Source organism: Dermacentor silvarum, chromosome 1 (genome assembly GCF_013339745.2).
Source record: "Dermacentor silvarum isolate Dsil-2018 chromosome 1, BIME_Dsil_1.4, whole genome shotgun sequence".
Taxonomy (NCBI): Eukaryota; Metazoa; Arthropoda; class Arachnida; order Ixodida; family Ixodidae; genus Dermacentor; species Dermacentor silvarum.
Window position 1 is genome coordinate 73,980,730 of NC_051154.1, and position 22,378 is coordinate 74,003,107.

Below are 22,378 nucleotides of genomic sequence, written 5' to 3' on the forward strand. Positions count from 1 at the left end.
GAATATGTGTAATGGACTGCAAAAGAGTGTGACACATGGGCTAGTTGGTATATTGCGTCTTGTAGTGGAAACATCGCGAGAAACGAGGACTAATTATACAGGCCTGGTGTTTCAGCGAACACTTTCCAAAATTATTAAAGGTGGCCTGTGGCAGATAGCACAATTCTAGTTCATGAGCTGGTCTACTCGAAGAGGCGAACATTACTTGCATAAGAAATTAAAATGCATAATAGAATAATTAACAAAAATTCACTAATTAAGTTTTTAACTAATTACCTGTGGCCCATATTGCAATTTACAAATTGTAGCCGTGGAGTTCGCAAGGCGGATCCACTTGGAACGAATTCTCAGGATGACACCATGCAGTTTCGAGGTATTAATTCCCGAACTTTGCGGAGAAATGCATTGGCGTTCCAGTTACTTTTGCACTTCAATGCATAAAGCGACACCATCCATTACAATAAATTTGTGTATCCTCGAGGAAATCCGTACATCTCGAAGTGCCGGAAACATGTACGGCAAGTTGCAGCTGCGGTCCGCGAACTTGGCCCCACATATTCAATACATTCCTTGATATGGGCCAGTCACTTTTTGCAGTCAACTACTGCACACGTCTTCAATCCACATGATTCAAACTCAAACCAGCATGAATGGAGCACAGTGCGTTAGCAAAAACTCGGTTGCATTTCCGACAGCTGATCGCACAGAAGCAAGGCGGAAGCAAGGTAGAAGCGGTAATGGTTTCGTATTCGTGCGCGGTCGCTGAGGAGACGTATGGCGCGCCGCCGTAAGCGCCATCTCGTTTCTCTAGAACAAACTGCTCCGCGAAAAGGGTACGCGAATGGTGGTACTGTTATTAGCGAAGGCGTCGGGTGCACGACAAGGCTGGTGAATCACTGGGTCAGCGCATACGTGTACATGTGGAGCGCTCCGTAAGACAGGGATTTCCGTTATTGTTCGCATCCGTGTTCTTTTCTTTTTCCTTCTAAACTTTTATTGAACCTTTTTCTTTAAGGGTAATTAAATACGGTCTGATGAGCGGTTTTAATTTATATACAGGCGAGGTCAGCCTTCTGGCTTACGTCGACGATATCGCCATTTTCTGTGCTGTGTAGAGTTTTGAAACGTGATCAGGTTGGAATTCATGGGCCTCTGCCATGTGTCTCATATATATTATAGACCAAAGCCGGTTATGTACGAGTGGTTGTGATGCGACGACAGCGGCTTCTCAGGCGAATTTCCATACTCCAGCAAAGCGAGGATACCGGGTCTGGATATTTTCCCAAATCTCTAATTACTCTTTCCGCCATGGGCATTCAGTGTTGTGCGGTGATGCGTGTGCACCCTGTCGGAGTATATTTATATGCTTCATAATATGTTTTTGCCAATAAACTCAGTTGCGGCCATGCGCCTGTGCTGTCTTTCTTATATACCCCCCCCCCCTTTCTTTTTTTTATTTGCGCACAATTCATAGGTGAGTCTTCAATTGAATTAGTATTGTTCTTTAATGTCGTTTTAAGCATTTCTAGAACGACAGAGCATCGTCGGCAGTAGCCAATTCGAGCGATATCGGAGTGGAAATCCTGGATTTGATCATTTACCTAGAAGGTAAAACAGTGGAACGCCTTTATAACGAAGTGCTTGGGGCCTCCGAAATCATTCGTTGTACAGGTCACTTCGCTTTAAAAGTCGCGCACCGCACAGCTCACAATAGAACCGGCACAGAATTATTTCTTCGTTATAAACGTCATTTCGTTGTAGAGGCGCTCGACTATATATAGGGTTCACGTGTCATGGTGGGCCCGCAAAGGTCTGTTACAGCCGTGTCCGATAACACTCGCGGATTCGCAGCAAGCAGGAATTGACTTTCTTTTCTTTCCGCAGGGAACGGCGCAGAGGCCGGTGACGATGACCGTGCTGAACGAGAACGAGCCTCGCCTGGAGCCGCACAGTGTCGTGCACCGCGACACGAGTGTCGAGTGGCCCTCGGTGCGGCTCACCGACGGACCTTTGCCGCTACGCGGCCGGCTGCAGCTGCGTCACGGCGCCCACTGGTGGTCCGTCTGTACTCGGTCCAAAAAGTGAGCAGTCATTCCATCTGCCTCGCTATATAAGGTCCTTGCAAATGAGCAGCAAGCATGCCAGGCTAGCAATGGTGTACCCGGGGTGCTGTCCTGGACGCTGCCATGCATATTCCGCCATCGTTATCGAATTCGCCATCTTGTCAGCTCTGATTGACTCACAGGGCTGCTACGGCCACTGTGATCGGCTTCAATGGACGCCATTGCAGAATTCGACGAGAAGTTGCAGTTTCGACCGAAAGGCGAATCGTTGATTGCGGTAGCAAATTATTAGCCATGCTATATGAAGTAAGGCTAGTAGTTTTATCTGCTGTATAAACTGCTGTAAACATTCGCTTACTAACTAAATTAACAAGCGAACTATGTGCACGAGAACACAGCCCACACGAAGCTATCAGTTCTAGGCGCACCTAGACCATAGGTATGCCCAGACTCTGTGCCCATCGCAGATCGCTTTCAAGATGGGGCCCGTGCGGCCGCGCTCAGCCGCGCCATACGCAGCCGCCGCCGGAGTAGAACCCCCCCTCCCCCTCCGTGCCTTGTGCACGATAGAAGACGCGCGCTTCCTCCCCGCCTTCCTCCCTTGCGCGTGGTGAAGGCCGGGCCCCGGCGGAAATTAAATTTATTTTTGCTTTTTAACGTGCGCCTGCACTTTTCTTTCTAATTATTAAACACCGGATTCGAAGGACTACCTTGTTCACACGCACGCACGCACGTGTGTGTGTGTCACGCTCATAACAAATTGTTGTGGCAGAGAACATGACCCTCCCCCTTATCAAGCATATATCTCACTCAAGTCGCAACTTTGGCTGCACAGGAATTATTTAAATTGTGCGAGATATGGAGACAAAATGAAAATAAGGATGCATGATTTACATTGACGTCATGGTCGCCGCCATATCTTAGGGTGCTAGCATGTCGAGAAGCTGCGTAAAGAAGAAACGTGGCAGCATGATAGAACGACAGGCGCGTCTTGCACCGAGCGGCAAATCGTATATAGCAGTGATAATCCGACGAAAAACGATGTACTCATGACGATGTGGTGCACGGATGTCATCGTGGCCGCCACGTTTGGTTACCTGCATGTTGAGAAACTATCAATAGCGCGCGCTCAATTTAATGCAACAACGTAGAGTTACTATATAGGCTCCCTTCAGGGAGCCTATAGCCCAGACACTTAACTCTACAACAACGGTACCTCGAGCCCCATCTATGGCACTTGTGTGAAGCCTTGTAACGTTAACTCCACCATGTTTAGCTGTGGACAATGCGGCCGACCTGCGATAGCTAGCTAGAAAAGAAAATCAAGCTAACCGTTTGCTGGTGTAACTGTGCTCCACTGATTGCGAAATCAGCAGATGGATTGCGAAAGCAGCGGCGTACGTGCCAACTGACTATGGGCTCGCATCTTCGCAGGCGTTTCGCTTCATCCGCAGCGTGAAAGGATGCGACGCTAATGGAAAGTTCGAATGTGCTGCCATTCGCCACGGCCGCTGCTCGCCTTCACGCGCCGTGCCGAGCCCACGCCTGCGGCGCGGTCCCTCTTCACGGCCGTCTGCGGCGCCGGCCATCCTCCCTGGCCGCAGCGTGGCAGCGCGCGCGTGCGACCGAGTTACGACGTGAGCGTGGAGGTCGCTTGCTCCAGTTGTGAGGCCATCCCAGTGACCATGCGTGCGCGGCGCGTTGGCATTGACTGTGGCCGTTGGCACGGGTCCGATGAAAGGACACCCTGATGCATTAGAATAGCCAGCGCGGGGCGTGCTTTTGTTAGCGGGCCCCGCAAAATCGCGAATGCCACGGCCAAGACGCGCTCCTGAAGACGCATTGTTCGCGCTCGGCCGCCATGCTGACGCGGAAGCGCATTTGGCGCGCGCGCGCCGCCACTGGGGCGCATTGCGCACGGCGCGGTTCAGCGCGCCCGAAGAAACAATCCCTCGCGGCCAGGCCAGAGTCAAGGGCGCCTTGATCAGTCCGCGGCCGCTCTTGCGACGCTAATGACGTCACGCCACCGTTCTGACACTGGTCCTGCTTGCCTCCGGACTGTACTGAAGGGGTCTGCTGGCCAAGTGGACAGATGATCGAGAGCCATAATGTTCCAGAGCCCCGTGAATGAATCGTCCGTTTTACGAGCGCCTTGTGCGTTATAGCTCCCGGATTGTTGGGAGGTAAATCCGGCGATTAATAATGCACGCTACCGACTCCACGCTGCATGATTGTTCAGGCGACAGAAGTTAACACACTAGGAATTCGACCGTATGATGCGTGGTAGGAGTCTGTGTCTGAGCATGTGCAGAAGGCCTAGAGGCGGTCGTGCCCAAGCGCAGTGGCGCTGAGCCTGTACGAGACGCTCTGCGGTGATTGGGACTCCAAGTACCTTGACAACATGCCGAACACGTTTTTATTCCCGTATGCCGAAATGTTTTCACAATTTCTTCTGTACATATAATATAAATCCTTCTATAAATTTCCGTGCGTGAGTGTCAGTATCATCCAGTATTCTTACTGACTGAAAAACAGTCTGAATTGTACCTGTATGCGTAAGGACGGTGTGGCTCCATTTTACGAATTGATTAATTCATTCAAATTTATTTCATATCTTTCCATATTACATGGGATGCTGGGAACGTGGCAGAAAAGTCAACAACGTTGGCTTTTGGCAAGTATCGAAAGGGAAAATAGAGCGTAAGATGGTGTGCGAAAGAAAAAAAATTAAATAAAAAGAATAGCAAACGACTATAATCACGAAAAATTAGAACATAGCGCGCGGACAAACGGAATGCACATAATGGTAGATGGCGTCAAGAGAAATGGTGTTGTCAGGTGACAACAATGCAGTACATCTCGCTTAGAAAATAGTAACAATAGTGGTAGCATCACGTCAACACAGCATAGAATATGCAAGGAGTAAAAAAAAATAATAATAAGATGGCAACAACGGAGGGCTTTACGCAAACGGCGCTCGCTGTATTTTGATGGATGTTGTCCTCGCTAGTCGTTTTTAAGCGAAGCCTTATAGGCTCACAAGTGTCGGCGGTGGTGGTGGTGGTGGCGGCGGTGGTGTCACGCTGAAAAGTGGGCCGATCCTGGCGATAGTGCAGAAAGGGTCCAAGCTCAATGGCACATACCAGGGACAAAAGAGAGAGAGAGAAATAAATAAAGAGAGAGTGAGAAAGAGAGAGAGAGAAATATACAAAATCACTAGGAAGGTCAGACAAAGAGAAAGAAATAGAGAAAGAAAGATAGAGAGAGAGAGAGAAAGAAAGAAATAAAGAGAGTGTGAGAAAGAGAGAAAGAAAAAGAGAGAAAGAAAATCAACACGAAGGTCAGAGAGAAAGAGAAAGGAAGAAAGAGATATAGAAAGAGAGGAAGAAATAGAGAAAGTAAGAGAAAGAAAGAAAATCACCACGAAGGTCAGATACACACACGACAAGCTTCGCTTATAACCCCCATTTTCTCGTCAGGGGAAGGGCTGGTCATTTTTTTTCCAGCTTGCAATAATAATTAAGTCTAATTAGCTAACATTTAATTAACTTACCTAAGCGATGAGGCGTCAGTGTAAAAGCTTTGAAGGGTGCTGAGAAATAACCGATAGCAGCGTAGGTCTTGCGTGGTCCTTTTTACCGACGAAGAAAAAAAAAAAAAAAGCCTGCGAGAACTAAAAATGCCACGTGACAACGCGTCCGCACGCACCAGCGCGCGCGGAGCGGCACACGATCGGGAGGTACGCGCTCGTGCCGCTCGATCTCGGAGGTTATGGCTGAAATTCAGGGCCGCCAGGTCTTCGCGTTCGATTATGACCAGAGTCCTTGGACTCGAAGATGCACGCCGAAATCTGCTGACGTGCCGGGGAAAGAGCGCGGCCACTCGTTCTCAGTGCGATAACTTAGACCCGTATTTGACGAGGTTTACGGTTGAGAGCGCTGCAATCGCGCTAATGTATGGAGCGTGCGCGGACGTGGGATCAGGCATGTTTTATAGCGAAAACATTTATATGGACACTCCAGGCGCATTTGTGCCGTCGTCGTCGTCGTCGTCGCCGTGAGGCAGTGGCGTACCGACGGTGGGGGGGTTCGGGTGTTGTAACTCCCCCCTGAGGCCGAGTTATCCCCCCACGCGTCCAGCCCCACCGCAGTCCAACGTGTACCTTCAGTGCTCTGTTCACGTTGTCATTATAATTCAGGAGGTGGCTTGATCGAGGTCGAATTTTCCCTGATTACCAAAAACACTCTGTCATTGTCTTGTATTTATTCATTCACACTTAAATTACTTTGAGTAAAACGCTGAAGAAATAAACATCGTCATCATCCTTGGTGTCATTATATTATTATAATTATCAGGTATTTTATTTCCTGTTGGATTCCTCTGACTAAAGCAAGGCAATTGCATATTATATGCAAAGTGCTTGCGATACGAAGTGATGCTAAGTTATACGGAGTAATGCCAAGTGATGCTAAGTTATACGAAGTGTATAAGCATTTCCTCGTGGTCCATGGCATGGGGGAACACCTCGGGAAGCACTTGCAGTCCGAGCACACGTAGGGGAAGTGGGGCGAAAGCTATGCACAGTGTACGGGTGACGCGCAGCAGACGACATGCCGGGATGACGTCACGGTGCATGCGCAGTAGCGCGCAGCTGGTGGGAGCGTGGCCGAGCCGTCGCCCGAACCGCCTGCTGCAGTCACGGACACCGCGAGCGTTCGGCGCTAATGCGGGGTAACGGAGAAGCGCAGATGGCGTCAGCAGCACCTCTGCGCGTTACTAAGTGGTTCGTTTGGAAAAGGAAAGGTTAGCGCTATCTTCTGCAGCCCTTGAGGGAGCACGGCTCAGCGTTGCCTCGCTGGTGCTGCTACAATTTGTTTCTCTCTCTCGCTCTCATTTTTTCTTTCTCTCTCCTGAGCATAGCGCGCGAGTTGCACACATTACGGCCGGCTTAAACAGCTCCGCTGTTCAAATTCACCCCCCCCCCCCCCCCCGGCAGAGATCTTGGCTGCGCTACTCGTGAGGTTCCGTTTGAAGTCCAACGGCGATAAAATCGTCGCCGCGCGCCGTATACTGTATGTGCGAGTGAAAGCGGGCGAGTGGAGCCAACGATCGCGGCTCAATCTCGCGCGCGCAGGGAGGGAAGCGGGAAGGCGACGCGGGAGGGAGGTGGGGGGGGGGGGGGGGGGGCGTTCTACTCCGGCACCAACTGCGTACTTTGCGCGGCCGCGCACGGTCGCGCGCGCCTTATCTTGAAAGCGATTTGCAGACGGCTCATACCTTTGTGCGTGCTGTGTTCTCGTCGCTCAGTTGGCGTAGAAGAGGTAGACAGCACCATGGTCACTTCGCTCGCTGCTGCTCCGCGCTTCCTCACGCCAACGTTTTGACAGCGAGTGTCCAGTGTGATGTGTTCATGTTTGCCTGTGCGCGCTGACACCATGCTTGTTAGCGAATATTGATACGGCCGATAAAACTGCTATTCTTACTTCGTATAGCTGTCTACTAATTTGCTATCGCAATCGATGCTTCGCCTTTCGAGCGAAACTGCGTCTTTTTTTATTGCGATAGCAATTATATGGACACACCAGGAAATTTTCGGCATCACCGTCGCCGCGATGTTCCATATAAAGTCCGAGACTCCGAGTGCGATAACATTCTATCACGGCCCAGCGCATGTCGTGAGTGAGAGGGAAAGCGAACGAGGGTGAGCTGAGAAGGATGGTGGCTTGATGGGCGTCGTCTTGCCCAATGTTAGAGGTCACGTTATCAAGTGCGCGCGAGGAGGGGGGGTGGGCAGGTGAGCGGCTCGACCTCTAGCCCGGCCGTGGCTGCGCATGGCTGTCCGCGCGGCAAAGTGCATCCGCAACTAACGCGTCGTATCTTGGAGGTAATCTGGAGTGAGCACAAAAGCTAAGGGTGAGTTGAGATGGCTGGTGGCTTCATGCGTGCCTAGTGTTGCAGGTCGCGTAATCTCAAGTTTCCGAGATGCGGTGAAGCGAGAGGCAGCAGCACCAACCGTAAGCACCCTGCTGCTGGAACTCTTCGTCATGCCAGCGTTATGACAGCGAGTGTTCGTGGTCATTGAGTGAGACCTGTTCATGTATGCCTCTGCGTGCGTGACACCATGCTTGTTAATTTAATAAGGGAATGTTCACTGCAATATATATTGCCGATAAAACTATGAACTTTGCTTTGTGTAGTTGTCTAATAGTTTGCTATAGCTATCAATTAATGTCTCGCTTTTCTGGCAAAACTGCTATTTTTTGGGACAGATCCCCGTGACTCAGAGAAATGTGAGTTGTAAATGTCCCCTGTGAACCTTGATAAATAAATTAAAAGCCACCCATTTTTTCTTAACAAAGCTTTTTCTTAAATTATTAAATATGTGCCATGTTAGTGCAGCTCTAGTTGTACAGCACACTGAAATAGAAGGTGTAAAGAAACATAAGAAAAGTATATTGATTGTGAAGTAAAATATTGTAATAGCTTTCTATAGTTTATCCTGTTCAATTATAGCAAACTTTTCATCCTCGTAAAATGCCAATGCATTGAGCAGTTGGGCACGTTATGCAGACTGAGGTCCGTCCTTCTCACATTGCATCACAGCAGTATTATGATTATCAAGTTTCATGATGAGAAGATTAACTGAAATCTTTAACTATATAGTTTTAGCCATTTAGACTCGTGCCATCCACACTTCGAAATAAAAATTTAAAATTAAGTATTTTAATGTTTTGTCTCCATGTAACTCTCGTTGCTAGCTTGTTTACTGAGTGAAATGAGCAATGTTTTTATGAAGAAAACAACTCCATTAGCTATGTCAAGCTATAGCCTTGTGTTGGTGCATTTTCCATTTGCCTGTGTTGCATGTTAACAACAAACCTATTGAGCACCTTTCCATGTTTAAGTACTTGGGTGTAGTAATGGATGAAAACTTGCATTGAAAATAACAAATTAATAATATACCTAAAGAGCTCGCTTTTACATGTTTTACACTCATTAAAGCCAGAGGTTACTTTCAATATAACATGCTTCGATCTTTATATTGTTCCTTATTTTGCTCACAACTGAGTTATTGTAGTGAAATATATGGGGCTTTACTTACATGACATACATAGCACCGGTTGTACGGTTACAAAAATGCGCTTTGAGAATTATAACATTTTCGTCTCCTCATTGCCCAAGCACCCAATTATTTGTAAATGCTCAGACATTACTGTTTTTTTTTTATTATTATTACCTCAAAGGCCCCAGTGTGGGGTATTACATGAGGGATGGACCGTCGCAATGAAATTATGTTCATGTTCATGTCATGTCATGTGTCACGTTCAGCGTTCATGTCTAAATGAAATTATAAAACTACAATTTTGGTGAATGCCATAATCAGCATTAATTTTACATTACCCTTGAGCACGGAGAAATTGTTCTTTCTCCGTGCCCTCGAGTTTCTGAAAGATTAATTCAATCCCTTGGTGCTAAAATTTGTAACTCTATTCCACTCGCAATTAAACTTGCACACAACTGTAAATTCTCTTGTAAAGTAAATTTTTTAAATCGGTCAGTAGCAACTGAACTTGTATTCGGAATGCTAGGTCTACGTCCTTCGTACCCTATTTTTAGCACGTTATTAATATTTTTCTACTGAGAAGGTTTGTAGTAGCGAATGTATATGTCACTTTATAGTTTTGCGTTGTCTTGCTAGTCATGTCTATTGTTATTTTAACAGCAAAGCTGTTTAAGGCAGCCCTAATTTGTGGTTCGTATCAAGAAACTGCCGCCCCTAGCCATGGCAACCAGGAGGGTGGCGCGGCGCATGCGGTCTCCTCCTCGCCAGCTCCCTCCCTTCCTGACCCCCGCCTCTCTCCTCTCCGTGGCGCGCTGAGCCACGGGAGAAAAAAAAAAAGGCGAAAGCTTGCACTAGGCCGCGCAAAGCTCAAGACACAGCGAAGCTGGCCGATTGATATCGAGCGGCTAGCCTCCAACGCGTTCGGCAAGCAACAGCGTTCTTGGCACTGTGCCAACCTTGGTTAGCCTGCCTGCGTTTGTGGCATGCCAGAAACGCTGTCGCTCGTAGGTGCCGACGCGTCCAGCGCTATTTCACGTGAAATGTCGCCAATGCGTTCAGTGTCGGCGATCATTATTTTGTATTTGTAGAGATTTTGAATTGTATTCATTGTGATTTGTATTTTCTTTGTTTAAAAAGGCATGCTGTTACATTTATGCATGCCTATGTATAACCTATTCACTGCACCTCTGCTTTTAAACCTGATTACATAAACTCACGAGTATTAGATTGGACCAATAACTAGCCATATAGGCTAACGGTTCAATTATTTTTGTAAACATTTATCCTATGTTATTCATTATATGAAGAGAAACAGGTTCATTTATGTGAACAAATTTATAGCCAAAGAAAAATGTTTGTTCTTACCTGTAATAGCTGCATCCTGACTTATTGCACTAATTTCAGAAAGAAACAAAAAAAAAAAAGCTGTAGCTGAAACATGAGTTTGTCTGTATGTAAATACAGGGTCATGTTGAACCAACTAGCCCAGCAATACACACTACTATGAGTCTGTATACAGTAATAATCTGTAGAACATCAGATGAAACCTCATTAAATAATGGTCTCCTGATGCTGAGGGTGCAGGTGAAATTTGAGAGTGCATTCATGTGAGCTGCAAAGTGCATCTGTGCAAATCTTGGTTCACATAACCATGCCAAAGCAAAGTTGCAGGCAGAAAGAATTGAATCTTAGACCAGGGTTAATGCTGCAAAATATTTAAATTTTGCTTCTTGCCTTCAGTGTTTGAAAAAGTTTACTGTAATAAACAAATATAATTTAAAAAAAATTTTAGCATTGCTGCATGCACATCGCATGGGTTGTGCAAGCAAGCAAGCACCTGTCTGATTATTAGTAAGCTTTCATACACGCTTATACACTTGGTTAATGCTCTGACTGCACAGCAGTTGCAGAGAGGTGCAGGAAGTTCTCACAACACTTGTAGTTCCTTTGGTGTCACCGGCCTGTTACACAGGCCATTTGTGCTATTCAAGCTAGAAATGTCTGCAAGTGTGTGCACTGGTGTCCCTGTTTTATACTTTGTGCAGCTGGACTGATGAAGATGTACGGGTTGTGTGCCGACACTTGGGATTTTCGGGGGGCTTCCTCCAAGGTTGGCTACCACGACACAATGATTCACGGCAGCTTATGTTTGCGAGCCCAAACTGTATCGGAAATGAGCAGAGCCTTGACCAGTGTCCTGGATGGGCACGCAAGCAGCTAGGCAGTGGAATATGTGGTGAGTGTCTAGTCCATGTGAAAGTATTCATTGCTTTATTTCTGTATGGAGTTAAAGTAAAGCACATGTCCATGGCATATGCATTGCTTTAACTTCTGAAGAATTAGGTGTGCAGATCAGCTGTTTGATGTGCAGATGTGTGAGAACTTAGTGAGGCAACTTTAATGGCAAAGTAGCAGCTTCAAGAGCATTCCATTAAAACAAGGGCTAGCTTCCGAAGACAATCTGCAGATGTGTGCTCTGTATGTTCTTGAGAGACAAAAAAAAAAAAAAAAAACGAAAAAAAAAAAAAACTTGCTATCCTTTGCTTGCTGTTCACATACAACCTGTGTGATCTTTGAACAGTTGGTAATGGTCACACTAGCATCAGTAAAGGTTTCATGATGCAAAATATCAGAGAGAAATGTACACCTCCAGCAAATGTGCGTCCTAAAAAAATTGTTTCTTCTGAAAAATAAAAAAAAAGGCTTATTAGTGGAGAAAGTGAATGCTAAACTTCCCTTCTTCAATTTCATGCCCAGACTAAAGCACTAATGATGTTAAGGGGTTGAATGTCCCATACTTTTGGGCATTTCACAGATTTAGGTTCTTTTTGTGCGAGAAGAATCTATAGAAGCTGGAAAGTTAAGATTTTGTATATCGCTGAATGCAGTGTGATTCTATTAAAATAAATAACAATAAACTAACATTGACCAGACTGTGACATAGTCTGAGACATCACAGACAGTGCGATGTCACAGCCTTTGGGAGCATGCTAATTTACTTTTATACCATTTCCTGCCTACCCAGCACCTTGTTTCAGTAAAGGTCCCCTGTTGGTTATCCTGGCTCTGTAATCTACCAATCCAGCTGGACTTAATGTTTTTTATTTGTACTATGCCTCTAGGCTTGATCCTACCTTCAGAGCCGAGATAGGCTAGGAATTTTCTGCTGCAATGAATCCTCTATAAGCAACCCCCTACACTCAATCCGCAAGGCCACTGTGCTGCAACTTAGTGCTCGAAGTGTCATTATGTTGCATATTATTGTATTCTTTATATGTAATTCTCTATATTTTTGTGATCATGCAGATTTCCAGCTGGACATCGAGGTTGCCTGTGAGCCAAGGCTTCAGGAACAAGCCAGACAGTACTGGCGTGGCCTTCATTTTGAGTTGGCCAAAACTGAACCACAAGTCAAACAGATCTCTCCTAATGTGTGGATCAATTTAGAAGTGTCCCAGTCCATTCTTCAACATGTGATCATGAAGTATGGAGGTCGCCAACAGGATGGAAATGCAACAGCAGCTATTCAAGTCTATGGTACTCCACCAGTGATGAAAAACTTGGATGTGCGCCTGTCAGCCTACCATGGCATAAATGTCACCATGCCGAATCAGCCATTTGAGATTCAGCACAGCGTCTTCAGTGAAAATAGAGGTTAGTATTTATTTCCCTTGTCAGCCTGATCCCATTTGTGAGACAACTTTCGGAAAGGGGAATGAGGAAGCTTACTTGCATTAGAGAAATGAGGGCTATCCAGTTAGACCAAATTATATTATCTATAACAAATTATGCCTATTATGTTGTTTCAAAGAGAAAGTGAAGGACACACACGTGCACACACACACACATACACACAGGGTATTTAAAGGGGAACGAAATTAATAATAATAATAATTTACTCAAATTTATTCTTTAGCATGTTGTAAGAGCTCAGTGTACAGACTTTTCTGCTTTATGTGTCATCTGAAATGTGACCGCTCTAACCTATGATATTGAACTGAGTAGTGGAATGCCTTTGTCACTGGGCCAGCGGGCCAGCGTGGCAGGTTAAATTGGCGATATATTCTATAGTTTAGTTACAATAACAGGGTGAGGAAAAACAGGGTGAGGAAACAGGGGCTTGGCAGAAGAAAGATGACATAAAAGCTGTTCTGCAGCTGCCCTGGAACACTTCTTTATCATTATCATTCGATGTGCATTCTTGTATATAGGTCAAAAACCTGTTGTGTTTTAGTGAGTGAACAAGTTCTTGACATGTACTGAAGCTCGACACTTGTCAGATTTCATTTCATCTCATTTTCTTACCTTAAAGACCCCTTGCAGGGTATTACATAAGGGGTGGGTGTACAAAAATAATACAGAAGGTTGTCCACTATGTCATTTTACAGAAATAACACTTGTTACTTCTTCCATGAATGCAGATGAGGTGGTGATGGCAGCGACGTGGTGGGGAAGGTTGTTCCATTCTTTAGCTGTGCAATGAAAAAATGACGACGAGCAGATGACAGTGCGTGCACTAGGGCGAGCGTGGGTGGCATTTAGTGGGTGGCCTGTGCGCAGCGATATGCGTGAAGGTGGTAAAATGTAAGGTGCGTGGCGAAGCGAACTGGTGTAGAACTTATGGAATAATGATGAGCTCACGATATGGCGACGGTGCACTAGCGTGTCCGAACCAGAATCTACATTTAATGGTGAAACGCTAATATCATATGAGTATGACGAGTGAATGTATCTTATGGCGCGATTCTGTATGGATTCTAATGCGTTGCTGAGGTAAATCTGGTGAGGATGCCATATGGCTGATGCGTATTCGAGTTTCGGCCTGACCAGTGTTTTATATGCTAGTAATATTACCTGTTGAGGAGCATTGCAGAGGTTGCGTTTCAGAAATCCCAAAGTTTTGGGATGTCATTGTAATGAAACTCCTTCGCATGAAATGGGTCAACAATGCAAAGAGAAGTCAAATGTGAGGCAGTTCGAAAGGGTCCACCAATATTGTGAGTCCTAACTGTAAAAAATGTATGATTGAGACTATGCCCTTTCATTCTTCACTGCTGCATACAGCTTCTCCTATTTCATTTCTTGGCGCACACAAATGGATTGCCATTTTTTAATGTATGTGTGCACCACCTTCCTAAGGATTTTTTTTCTTTTGCAGCCTTTATCCTTTTCTCAGAAAACATTTGCTTCTGGTATAGTTACAAAACTACCTTTTTTATCTGTTAGCAAATGCTTTAGGGCATTTGGTTGTCCTTTCTTCTGTCATGTCTGTGCTCAACAGTGTGTTTTCAGATAAATTGATATGTTGTTCCGGTAACAATAATTTTGATTGCTCTCCATTAAAATTGTATAAACCAAATTGTTTCTCTTTCGGTGCTGTTCTAAATACACTTGCAGAATTCAGTGATTTTGACTAGCATTGTCCAGCAATATACTGAGTTAAAAGAATATGTTGCCTTTCTATGCTTTTATGCTTCTGTCCTCATCTTTTGGCAACAGTTTTTTGTTGTAAGCTAAATCATCTAGCTTCTTCTTATTACTTAGAGTGACAAAGGCCATGAATGTGACAGTGACAGAGCCATTGGATTTTGACACAGTTGTGAAAGAACATCAAGGTTTATTAACCCTTTCAGTGCCTTTCTTTTTTTTCAAAAGTTACGCACCTCCAACATTAGGTTTTTTTTCTCGGATATTATAAAACTAACACAATAATTTATTTTTGGTTATGCAGGAGGGCAAAAATGACACGGATAATTGCAAATGCTCTCTTGGTATGGTCCTCACATTCCTATCTGATGTCAGTGACATGGCGGGACAGAGACGCGAAAATGTACTGGTACGTTAGTGGCACTGAAAGCATCAACGCATAAGCAAACTAGCATTTTGATGCACTTCACATTTTTTAATGAAGCCAATGCTATTGAAAAACTTGAGGTGGTGTGCATTACGAGTGCCAATACATTTATACACTGCAAAGTCAACAAGCCCAAAATAAGCAGCTGTTAGCGGTATCTTATCGATCTGTGTGCACATATATAAAAACTTGCAAATTATGAAAGAGTGCAGATATAGTGAACAAATGTTTATAACTTGTTTATATATTCTGTAGGAGAACTGAAAAAATTATATTTCAATGGCTATGCAGGTTATGGCATCTTCATAAACACAAGCAAAGGAGGAGTCAGCTTGTCTGGAGTGACAGTGATGAAAAATGGTGCTGATGGAGTCGTTTACACGCGGCATGAAACTAAAATAGGGAGCAAAATGAGTTTTTGTCAATCTTCATCTGTGATCAACATTCGCTACCCAGCAGTTTTTGTCTACCAGCTGGATGAGAAGAACTATAAGTCGGAGTGTAAAAGGGTAAGTGTGGCTTATATGTAGCATATATTAGTTGAGAATGTGTGGTCTACTCGTGTAGCGGATTTAATCTTGTTGGCACTCTCTTCTGCAGGAACTAAAGGCCAGGCATTCCAATTTGGTGATGACAATTCACTTTAAGAACATGCAGAGATATGATGGCCGAACTAAGCTTGAAGGAGGTACAGTGACTGTATGGAATGGAGACCAAAAGCTGGATGAACATATCTTAGCACGATTTAACATCGACAATACAACTGTGCCACAAAGTGTGTCTTCAGAAAAAGGCGGAGCTCTCACAGTCGAATTCCAGCCACCAAAGTATACATACTCTCATCTGAATGACATTTTTCCTCAACTGCAGTTCTCCATGGAAGCAGTGCTTGATGTTGGTAAGTGTGCTTTATTGCTATTTTTGCATTGAATAACATTGCCAGCAGGTCAAGTGTATTGTTGAGAAATGCATGAATTATCACCTTGAAGCACAGATACTTTGATGCATTGATATTGACAATGTTTGAACCCTTGACTAGAAGGAAAATACAGTCATAACAGTCTCATGATTATTGTACAGTGAACATGCTTACTGCTCAGTGTCTGCCTTGCTGAAAAGTTGTAGTAAATGCTTCCATTGTTATTGGGGCATAACATATTTGCACGAATACAATGTCAGCTTTGTGTGTGTGCATGTGCGTGTAATTACCAGCTTGAAAGAGCATCTTGTGCTATAGTTGGAACAGTGCTATGAATATAGTATGATATACAGGGTGTTCAAAATTAATCTTTATGGTTTTCTTAAAATTAGGCACTGGGTGGCACGCGAAGAACACCTGTGCAAATAAGTTAAGTGGTCAGAGGGGCACACAAGGTGAGATGATAATTATCGCTGTCAGCAGCCCAATTAAATAAAATTGAATAATTAACTTTTTGTTGACTGCAGTAAGTGGGTATATTTGTATCGAAAAGTTAGAGGCTGTCGTGTTTCTACACAGTATCAGTTGGAAGAATTCTAGCGTGTCTGTGCTCCGAGATATCCGACTTCAAATTTTGATTGTAGTTTGCATGATTACGCATGCAAGAGAGTTGGGATCGGCGCAAAGCTCCTCCCTGATGTGACGCGGCTGTTGCATGCGGCATTTAGTCTGACAACGGGGCGGAGGCATTGGCAAATATGATAACTGTCCCCCTCACAGCTGGTGAAATAAAAAATCGAAGAACCTGGAACCGCTGTCGTAACACGCGACCGCACAGCCTGTAACGATGATGGCAGCTGCCATGCGGAAATAATGATGTGAGCGGAGAAGCCAGAGGGCAGTGCGTGTGCATAATGGTGACACCTTGCTGTCATATCTTGATTTCACCAGCCGAGAGGGGAAGGGGAATTGTTATCATCTTTGCCTATACCTCCGCCCTGTTGTCAGACTAAACGCCGCACGCAGCAGCCGCATCACATCAGGGAGGAGCTTTGCGCCGATCCTCACTCTCTTGCATGCATAATCATGTGAACGACACTTAAAATTGGAGTCTGATATCTCGGAGCACAGACGTGCTAGAAGAATTCTTCCAAGTGAAACTGTGTAGAAACACGACTGCCTCTAACTTTTGAATACAAACATACACACTTACTGTAGTCAATAAAAAGTTTATTCAATTTTAGTTAATTCAGTTGCTGACAGCGATAATTATTATCTCACTTTGTGTCCCCCTGGCCGCATAACTTATTTGCACAGGTGGTCTTCGCGTGCTTCCCAGTGCCTAATTTTTAAAAAACCATAAAGCTTAATTTTTAACACCCGGTATAATCTTATGCCCCCCCACTTCTAGTCATAATTTCGTTCTTAGAAGTTATGTTGAGCTCATCCTCAGTGATTGAGCAGTTGAGCTCTGCAGGAAAGCTGTGCAGGAACTTTTCAGGAACTTTGCAGGAAAGGGTGTACTCAAGTGCGCATGCACAGCAGGCGAAGGCCTGTGATTAAGCGAAAGTGCAGTGAAAGGGAAAATGGGGCGATCTGCTACTCCTATGCTAATGCAATGTAACACAATGCCTGCTCATGCAGCCTTGCAAGCGTAGCTGCACCTGGTGTGCATTGGTATGACGAGCGTGGCCCCCAGCGCATGCACTAGCTGTTACAGCCCTGTGGGCGTGCATCGTCTATAACGTTATGCTCAAATGTTTAATTTTAAGCATGCACGCACGCACGCACGCATGCACACACACACACACACACACACACATGCACACACACACACACACACACACACACACACACACACACACACACACACACACACACACACACACACACACACACACACACACACACACACACACACGGTTGCTTTCCTTGTCATTAGCTATAAAGTTATAATTTTAATATTTAAAAAAGTCACAGGACTGCACGTCACACTCAGCACAGTCAAAGCGTAATTTCTGAGCATTTTATGCAATTAATTTACTAAGCCAAGTGGACGACTGATTAAAAAAACTTGGATAAAGATAAATTTATCATAAGAACAACTATACATGGAATTTTGGTTGACTTTTTAGTCTTTCCATGATCACATTGTTCAGATAATTTAAACACATCTCTTCTCTACTTCAACTAAACAAGACTACCTATAAAACTTCTTCAGTTATAATGAACACTAACACCTCACATGCTAATTGTACTTGCTGAATTCACATGGTACCATTTATTAACAATGATGGGTTGTGATAAACGCTGCTGTGCAATCTTGCACAGGCTTGGTCACTGTAATAAAGAAAAAATATGCCTTCTTGATATAGCATGGGCTATTATCAATAGCAGCAAGCTTCATCGCTCAAGTTATGTATTTTTACATGAGCAAGCACAAAACATATATGCAAAGGCCAAAATAGAGTACTTGGCTCTGTAGGATATCTTCAACTTTAAATCCACAACAACAGTGTGTTTAAACAAATGATTAGTGTAGTAAGTTTTAATGCAGCTTTAGTGTAAGGCTTCTTCTTTAAAGCTACCTAATTGAACCGTCAAAGAAGTGGCTGCATAAGGTACTTTCGCTTGATATGAGTACAAAGTTCATCAGAGAACTTGCACATGGTAAGCAACCCAGTGAAATTGTAGATCTCAAGGGCATTTGATGACTTCAAGTCAGTGGTATTAACGATAATTAAAAGCAATGTCTAGGCAAGCGATAACATTAAGCTCTAGCTGCTCATATTTTATATTCTACATCAAGGCGTGCTCACAGTTTTAGTTATATAATAGTCACACCCATTTTAATAATACATAGATGCTAGAAATGTCTGTGGCACTTTGAGAATTGGTGACTACCACATTAGTGACAATGGGTCAAATTGTGTAAAATTCATCAGCCTTTCTTTCATTTGTGCATATATTCCTTGTGCACAAGGCAGTGTGAAATGTGATAGAGAATGCCCTACATGCTGTTGTTTCTTTGCTTCAGGTATTTAGAATTTTTATTTGTTAACCCTATTGTGTACTCTTCTTAAACTGAACACTACTGGATGCAATAAAATTTCTGTCGCTTTAAAGCTCCATTTAAACAGAGTGTATTAATGCATCTTATGCACCTTCATATGAGAGAGTATGCTGCTGCTTTCACATATGCAATTCTTTTTTCTTTCAGGAAAAGACTACGACCTTAATGTGACAGACTGCCACATCAGTAACAACAATGGACGGGGTATTTGGCTCCGTGATGGAGTGGCAGGTGCTAGCATTGTGGAGACAGAGATTCAGAACAATTCACATGTTGCTGGTATTCACATAGATCAAGGTGTTGGAGATCTTGTCATCAACAGAAGTGATATCAGTGGTAATCAAGGCGATGGTATTAATGCTACTTATGCTGGTGGCTACAAGCATATTCAGCAGTCTTTCATCCATGGGAACTCAAGAAGGGGCATTGCCCTGTGGTTTAATGAAACATCACACTGGATCCCTTTTAATTTTACCACCCACATTTCATTCTCAAACATATCATCAAATGGTGACGTTGGAGTCTTACTTGGAAATGTCTGTAGGGCTGATGCATTCTGGAACATCAGTATGAACACACTTGGAGCAAATGGTGGTGCTGCTCTTGTTTACCAGTCATGCTGGATGAAAAACTCTGTGAATGGTATAGGTGAAGGTGATGTCTTGCACATCACACACAATAGATTTGGAGGAGCTGCAGAGTTTGGAGGATCACACAAGTTGTCAATTCAGATGACACCAGCGCTTAACGTCAATGCTTCTATTAAGCACAACAATTTCATGAACCACACATCTGGAGTAATTTGGATTGAAAACAAGGACCACGGAGAATACTTGGAGCACCATGCAGACAAAGTTGCCAAAATTCAGATTACTGAAAATGATTTCAAGCTCAATTCTGGAACATTTGTTGCAAGAATTGGGGTGGTTCATGGCAGCAGCATGCAGATGCTAAGTTTCGATCATAACAGGTTAGAGCAAAACAGCATCCAACAGCATTTTCCACGTCTGAATCCACGGTCAAGAGTTGCAGCTGTTGTTGTGGTGACTTCAAACAATACAGTCATCAGGAGGAACCGATTCATCAACCCCACATCAGACTATGAGCTGGGTTCACACCTTGATGACCACAGCAGTACTATTGATGCATCTCTGAACTTCTGGGGGCTGGATGCTACAACTCCTGATGTTGCTGTGCAAATCTACAACAGAATTTTTGACCGCAAAGATCGTTACAACTTGGCAACTGTGAAATTTCTGCAGTATTTGTTAAGTGCTTATGATCTTGACACAGAACAATTAATTTCGTCCGTTTTTGAGCGAGACAAGACTATGCAGTTCAAATCAAGCTTGGAAATTGGAGGAGAAGTGATGGGTGTTGTCACCCTTGAGAAGGGCCACTACACAGTGAAGAAAGATATTTTTGTGCAACATGGGTCAAAGCTGCTCATAAAGCCAGGAACGAGACTGCACTTTGAACAGTCAATCGGTATGATGGTCCAAGGAGAACTTGAGAGTGATGGTACTAATGAGCAAATTGTGTTCACTGGAATGCCTGTTCCCATTGTCACTGAGGAAGAGGAACTGGAAGTTGCTCCAATGGACGTGGAAAGCTTGAGACTTTCTGCAGTCACTGAGGGCACTGTAGAGGTGACAGTCAATGGAACAACAGGTGGGGTGTGTGCGTATGGCTTTACTATTGAAGCTGCAGCACTTGTCTGCCAGCAACTTGGGATGGTTCTGAGCCCACATGACTGGCTGATGGAGCCAGCCTCACAAGCATCAAGTGGTGGCACGAGAGACATACTTTTAAGTAATGTCCGCTGCAGTGAAATGGACACCAGTTTTCTTACTTGCAAACATGAAGTTGTGGGAGAAGATTTTGAAAACTCATGTTTTTCTGAAGTAGGCATACGCTGTGTCAGGCCATCGTGGGCTGGTATTCGCTTGGGTGTTCATGCGAGGCCCAGTATTCTCAAGAATGTCATCATTGAAAAAGCAGGACAGCTCGACTATGCCACACATGCCTTTAAGCCTGCACTACAGGTTGACTTCAATAACCACATCTTGGAGCACCTGACTGTGAGGGAGAACACAGACTCTGGAATAGGTCTAATGTGGAATGACATATTCAGGGACATCCATAATCCAGTGGTCAAATTTTCAGAACTCCATAACAACAATCATCATGGGATAATAACAAGATCTCAAGGTGTGGATATAGCAGACAACATGATTCAAGGAAATCAAGGTGGTGGCATATGGTATGACCCTGTTTTCACGAGGCAAGAGCAGAGAGATATGGTGCGTTGGGCTGAAGATGCAGTCACAGTCATTTCAGAAAACATTCGGCTGAACCCTGATGAAAGGCGTTATATACGAGTAGCTGGAACCACTCCTAATACAAGAAGGGAATTTCAAGTGTCTTGTGAAGACAAGCGTGCTATTGGCATTATGGTAGTGGACCCCTTTCGAGAAGACTCTACGGAAACTCTTCTGATTAGAAGAGGCAGAGATTTTGAAGACACATCTGCTCCCATTTGGGATGTCAGAAAAAACTTGACATCATTCCCTTTAAGAGAAACTGGCTTTATTGTAACACTAAGGTACGAGACAGGATCAACGCCAAGAGGAGGTGCTACACTGATGATGACAGCAGTTCAACCACTAGGTAAGTCTGCTGTGTGCCTATCACTAATACTTCATGTTGATCATCACAGCTTTGTTACAACTTGCTTTGCATATTACAATTTTACTGTAAACAGCAGTTATGAGCTAGGAAATAGGCCTATAGTGTTAATTTGTTCACCACACTTTGATTCAGGCATGACACAATGTAACATAAAAGATATTCGAGCAGGTATACCTGGGATCAAACCAATAGTTGTGTGGTTTTAGACCTATGGCCTTAACCACTATGCTACAGCCACTTCAAGCAAGCAAAGAGATCATACTTGCATTGCTAACTGACAAATTCTTCTTCTTTCTTCTTTCTGGGGTTTTACGTGCCAAAACCAGTTCTGATTATGAGGGACGCTGTAGTTGAGGGCTCCGGATTAATTTTGACCACCTGGGGTTCTTTAATGTGTGCTAAATGCTCATTTTTTTTATGGAGACCATCATGCCACAGTGTTTGTTGAGATGCAGTGCTTGCAATGCTGGTGCACAGGCACTGCGAGATGCTCTTTCTTCATTCCGATTTCATATTTCACTGCATGTGCTATATGTGACATCTGTGAGTTTGTAAAGACAATGCGTAAAATAAACAAGAAAATTCGAAGAGAGGGTGCACTTATAGTAAACCAGACTCAGTAAAGGCCACCACACAAGAGGCCAATGCACACACCTGCTCCTGCATGCAAACTGCATGCCACTTGCAGATTGCAAGGGATTCTCCTAGCTTTTTC

The 22,378-nt window shown here is 44.3% G+C and overlaps 1 protein-coding gene across 1 annotated transcript in view; it reads left to right on the top strand.

The window, feature by feature from the left end:
- The window catches only part of LOC119466162 (protein bark beetle), a 93,827-nt gene that overhangs the window by 53,047 nt on the left and 18,402 nt on the right, over nt 1-22,378 (top strand). Inside the window, exons 2-7 of the mRNA XM_037726661.2 lie at nt 1,885-2,081; nt 11,172-11,362; nt 12,433-12,780; nt 15,272-15,489; nt 15,581-15,878; nt 19,120-21,642. Coding sequence (XP_037582589.1) covers nt 1,885-2,081; nt 11,172-11,362; nt 12,433-12,780; nt 15,272-15,489; nt 15,581-15,878; nt 19,120-21,642 — 3,775 coding nt within the window. The remainder of the gene's footprint in view (nt 1-1,884; nt 2,082-11,171; nt 11,363-12,432; nt 12,781-15,271; nt 15,490-15,580; nt 15,879-19,119; nt 21,643-22,378) is intronic.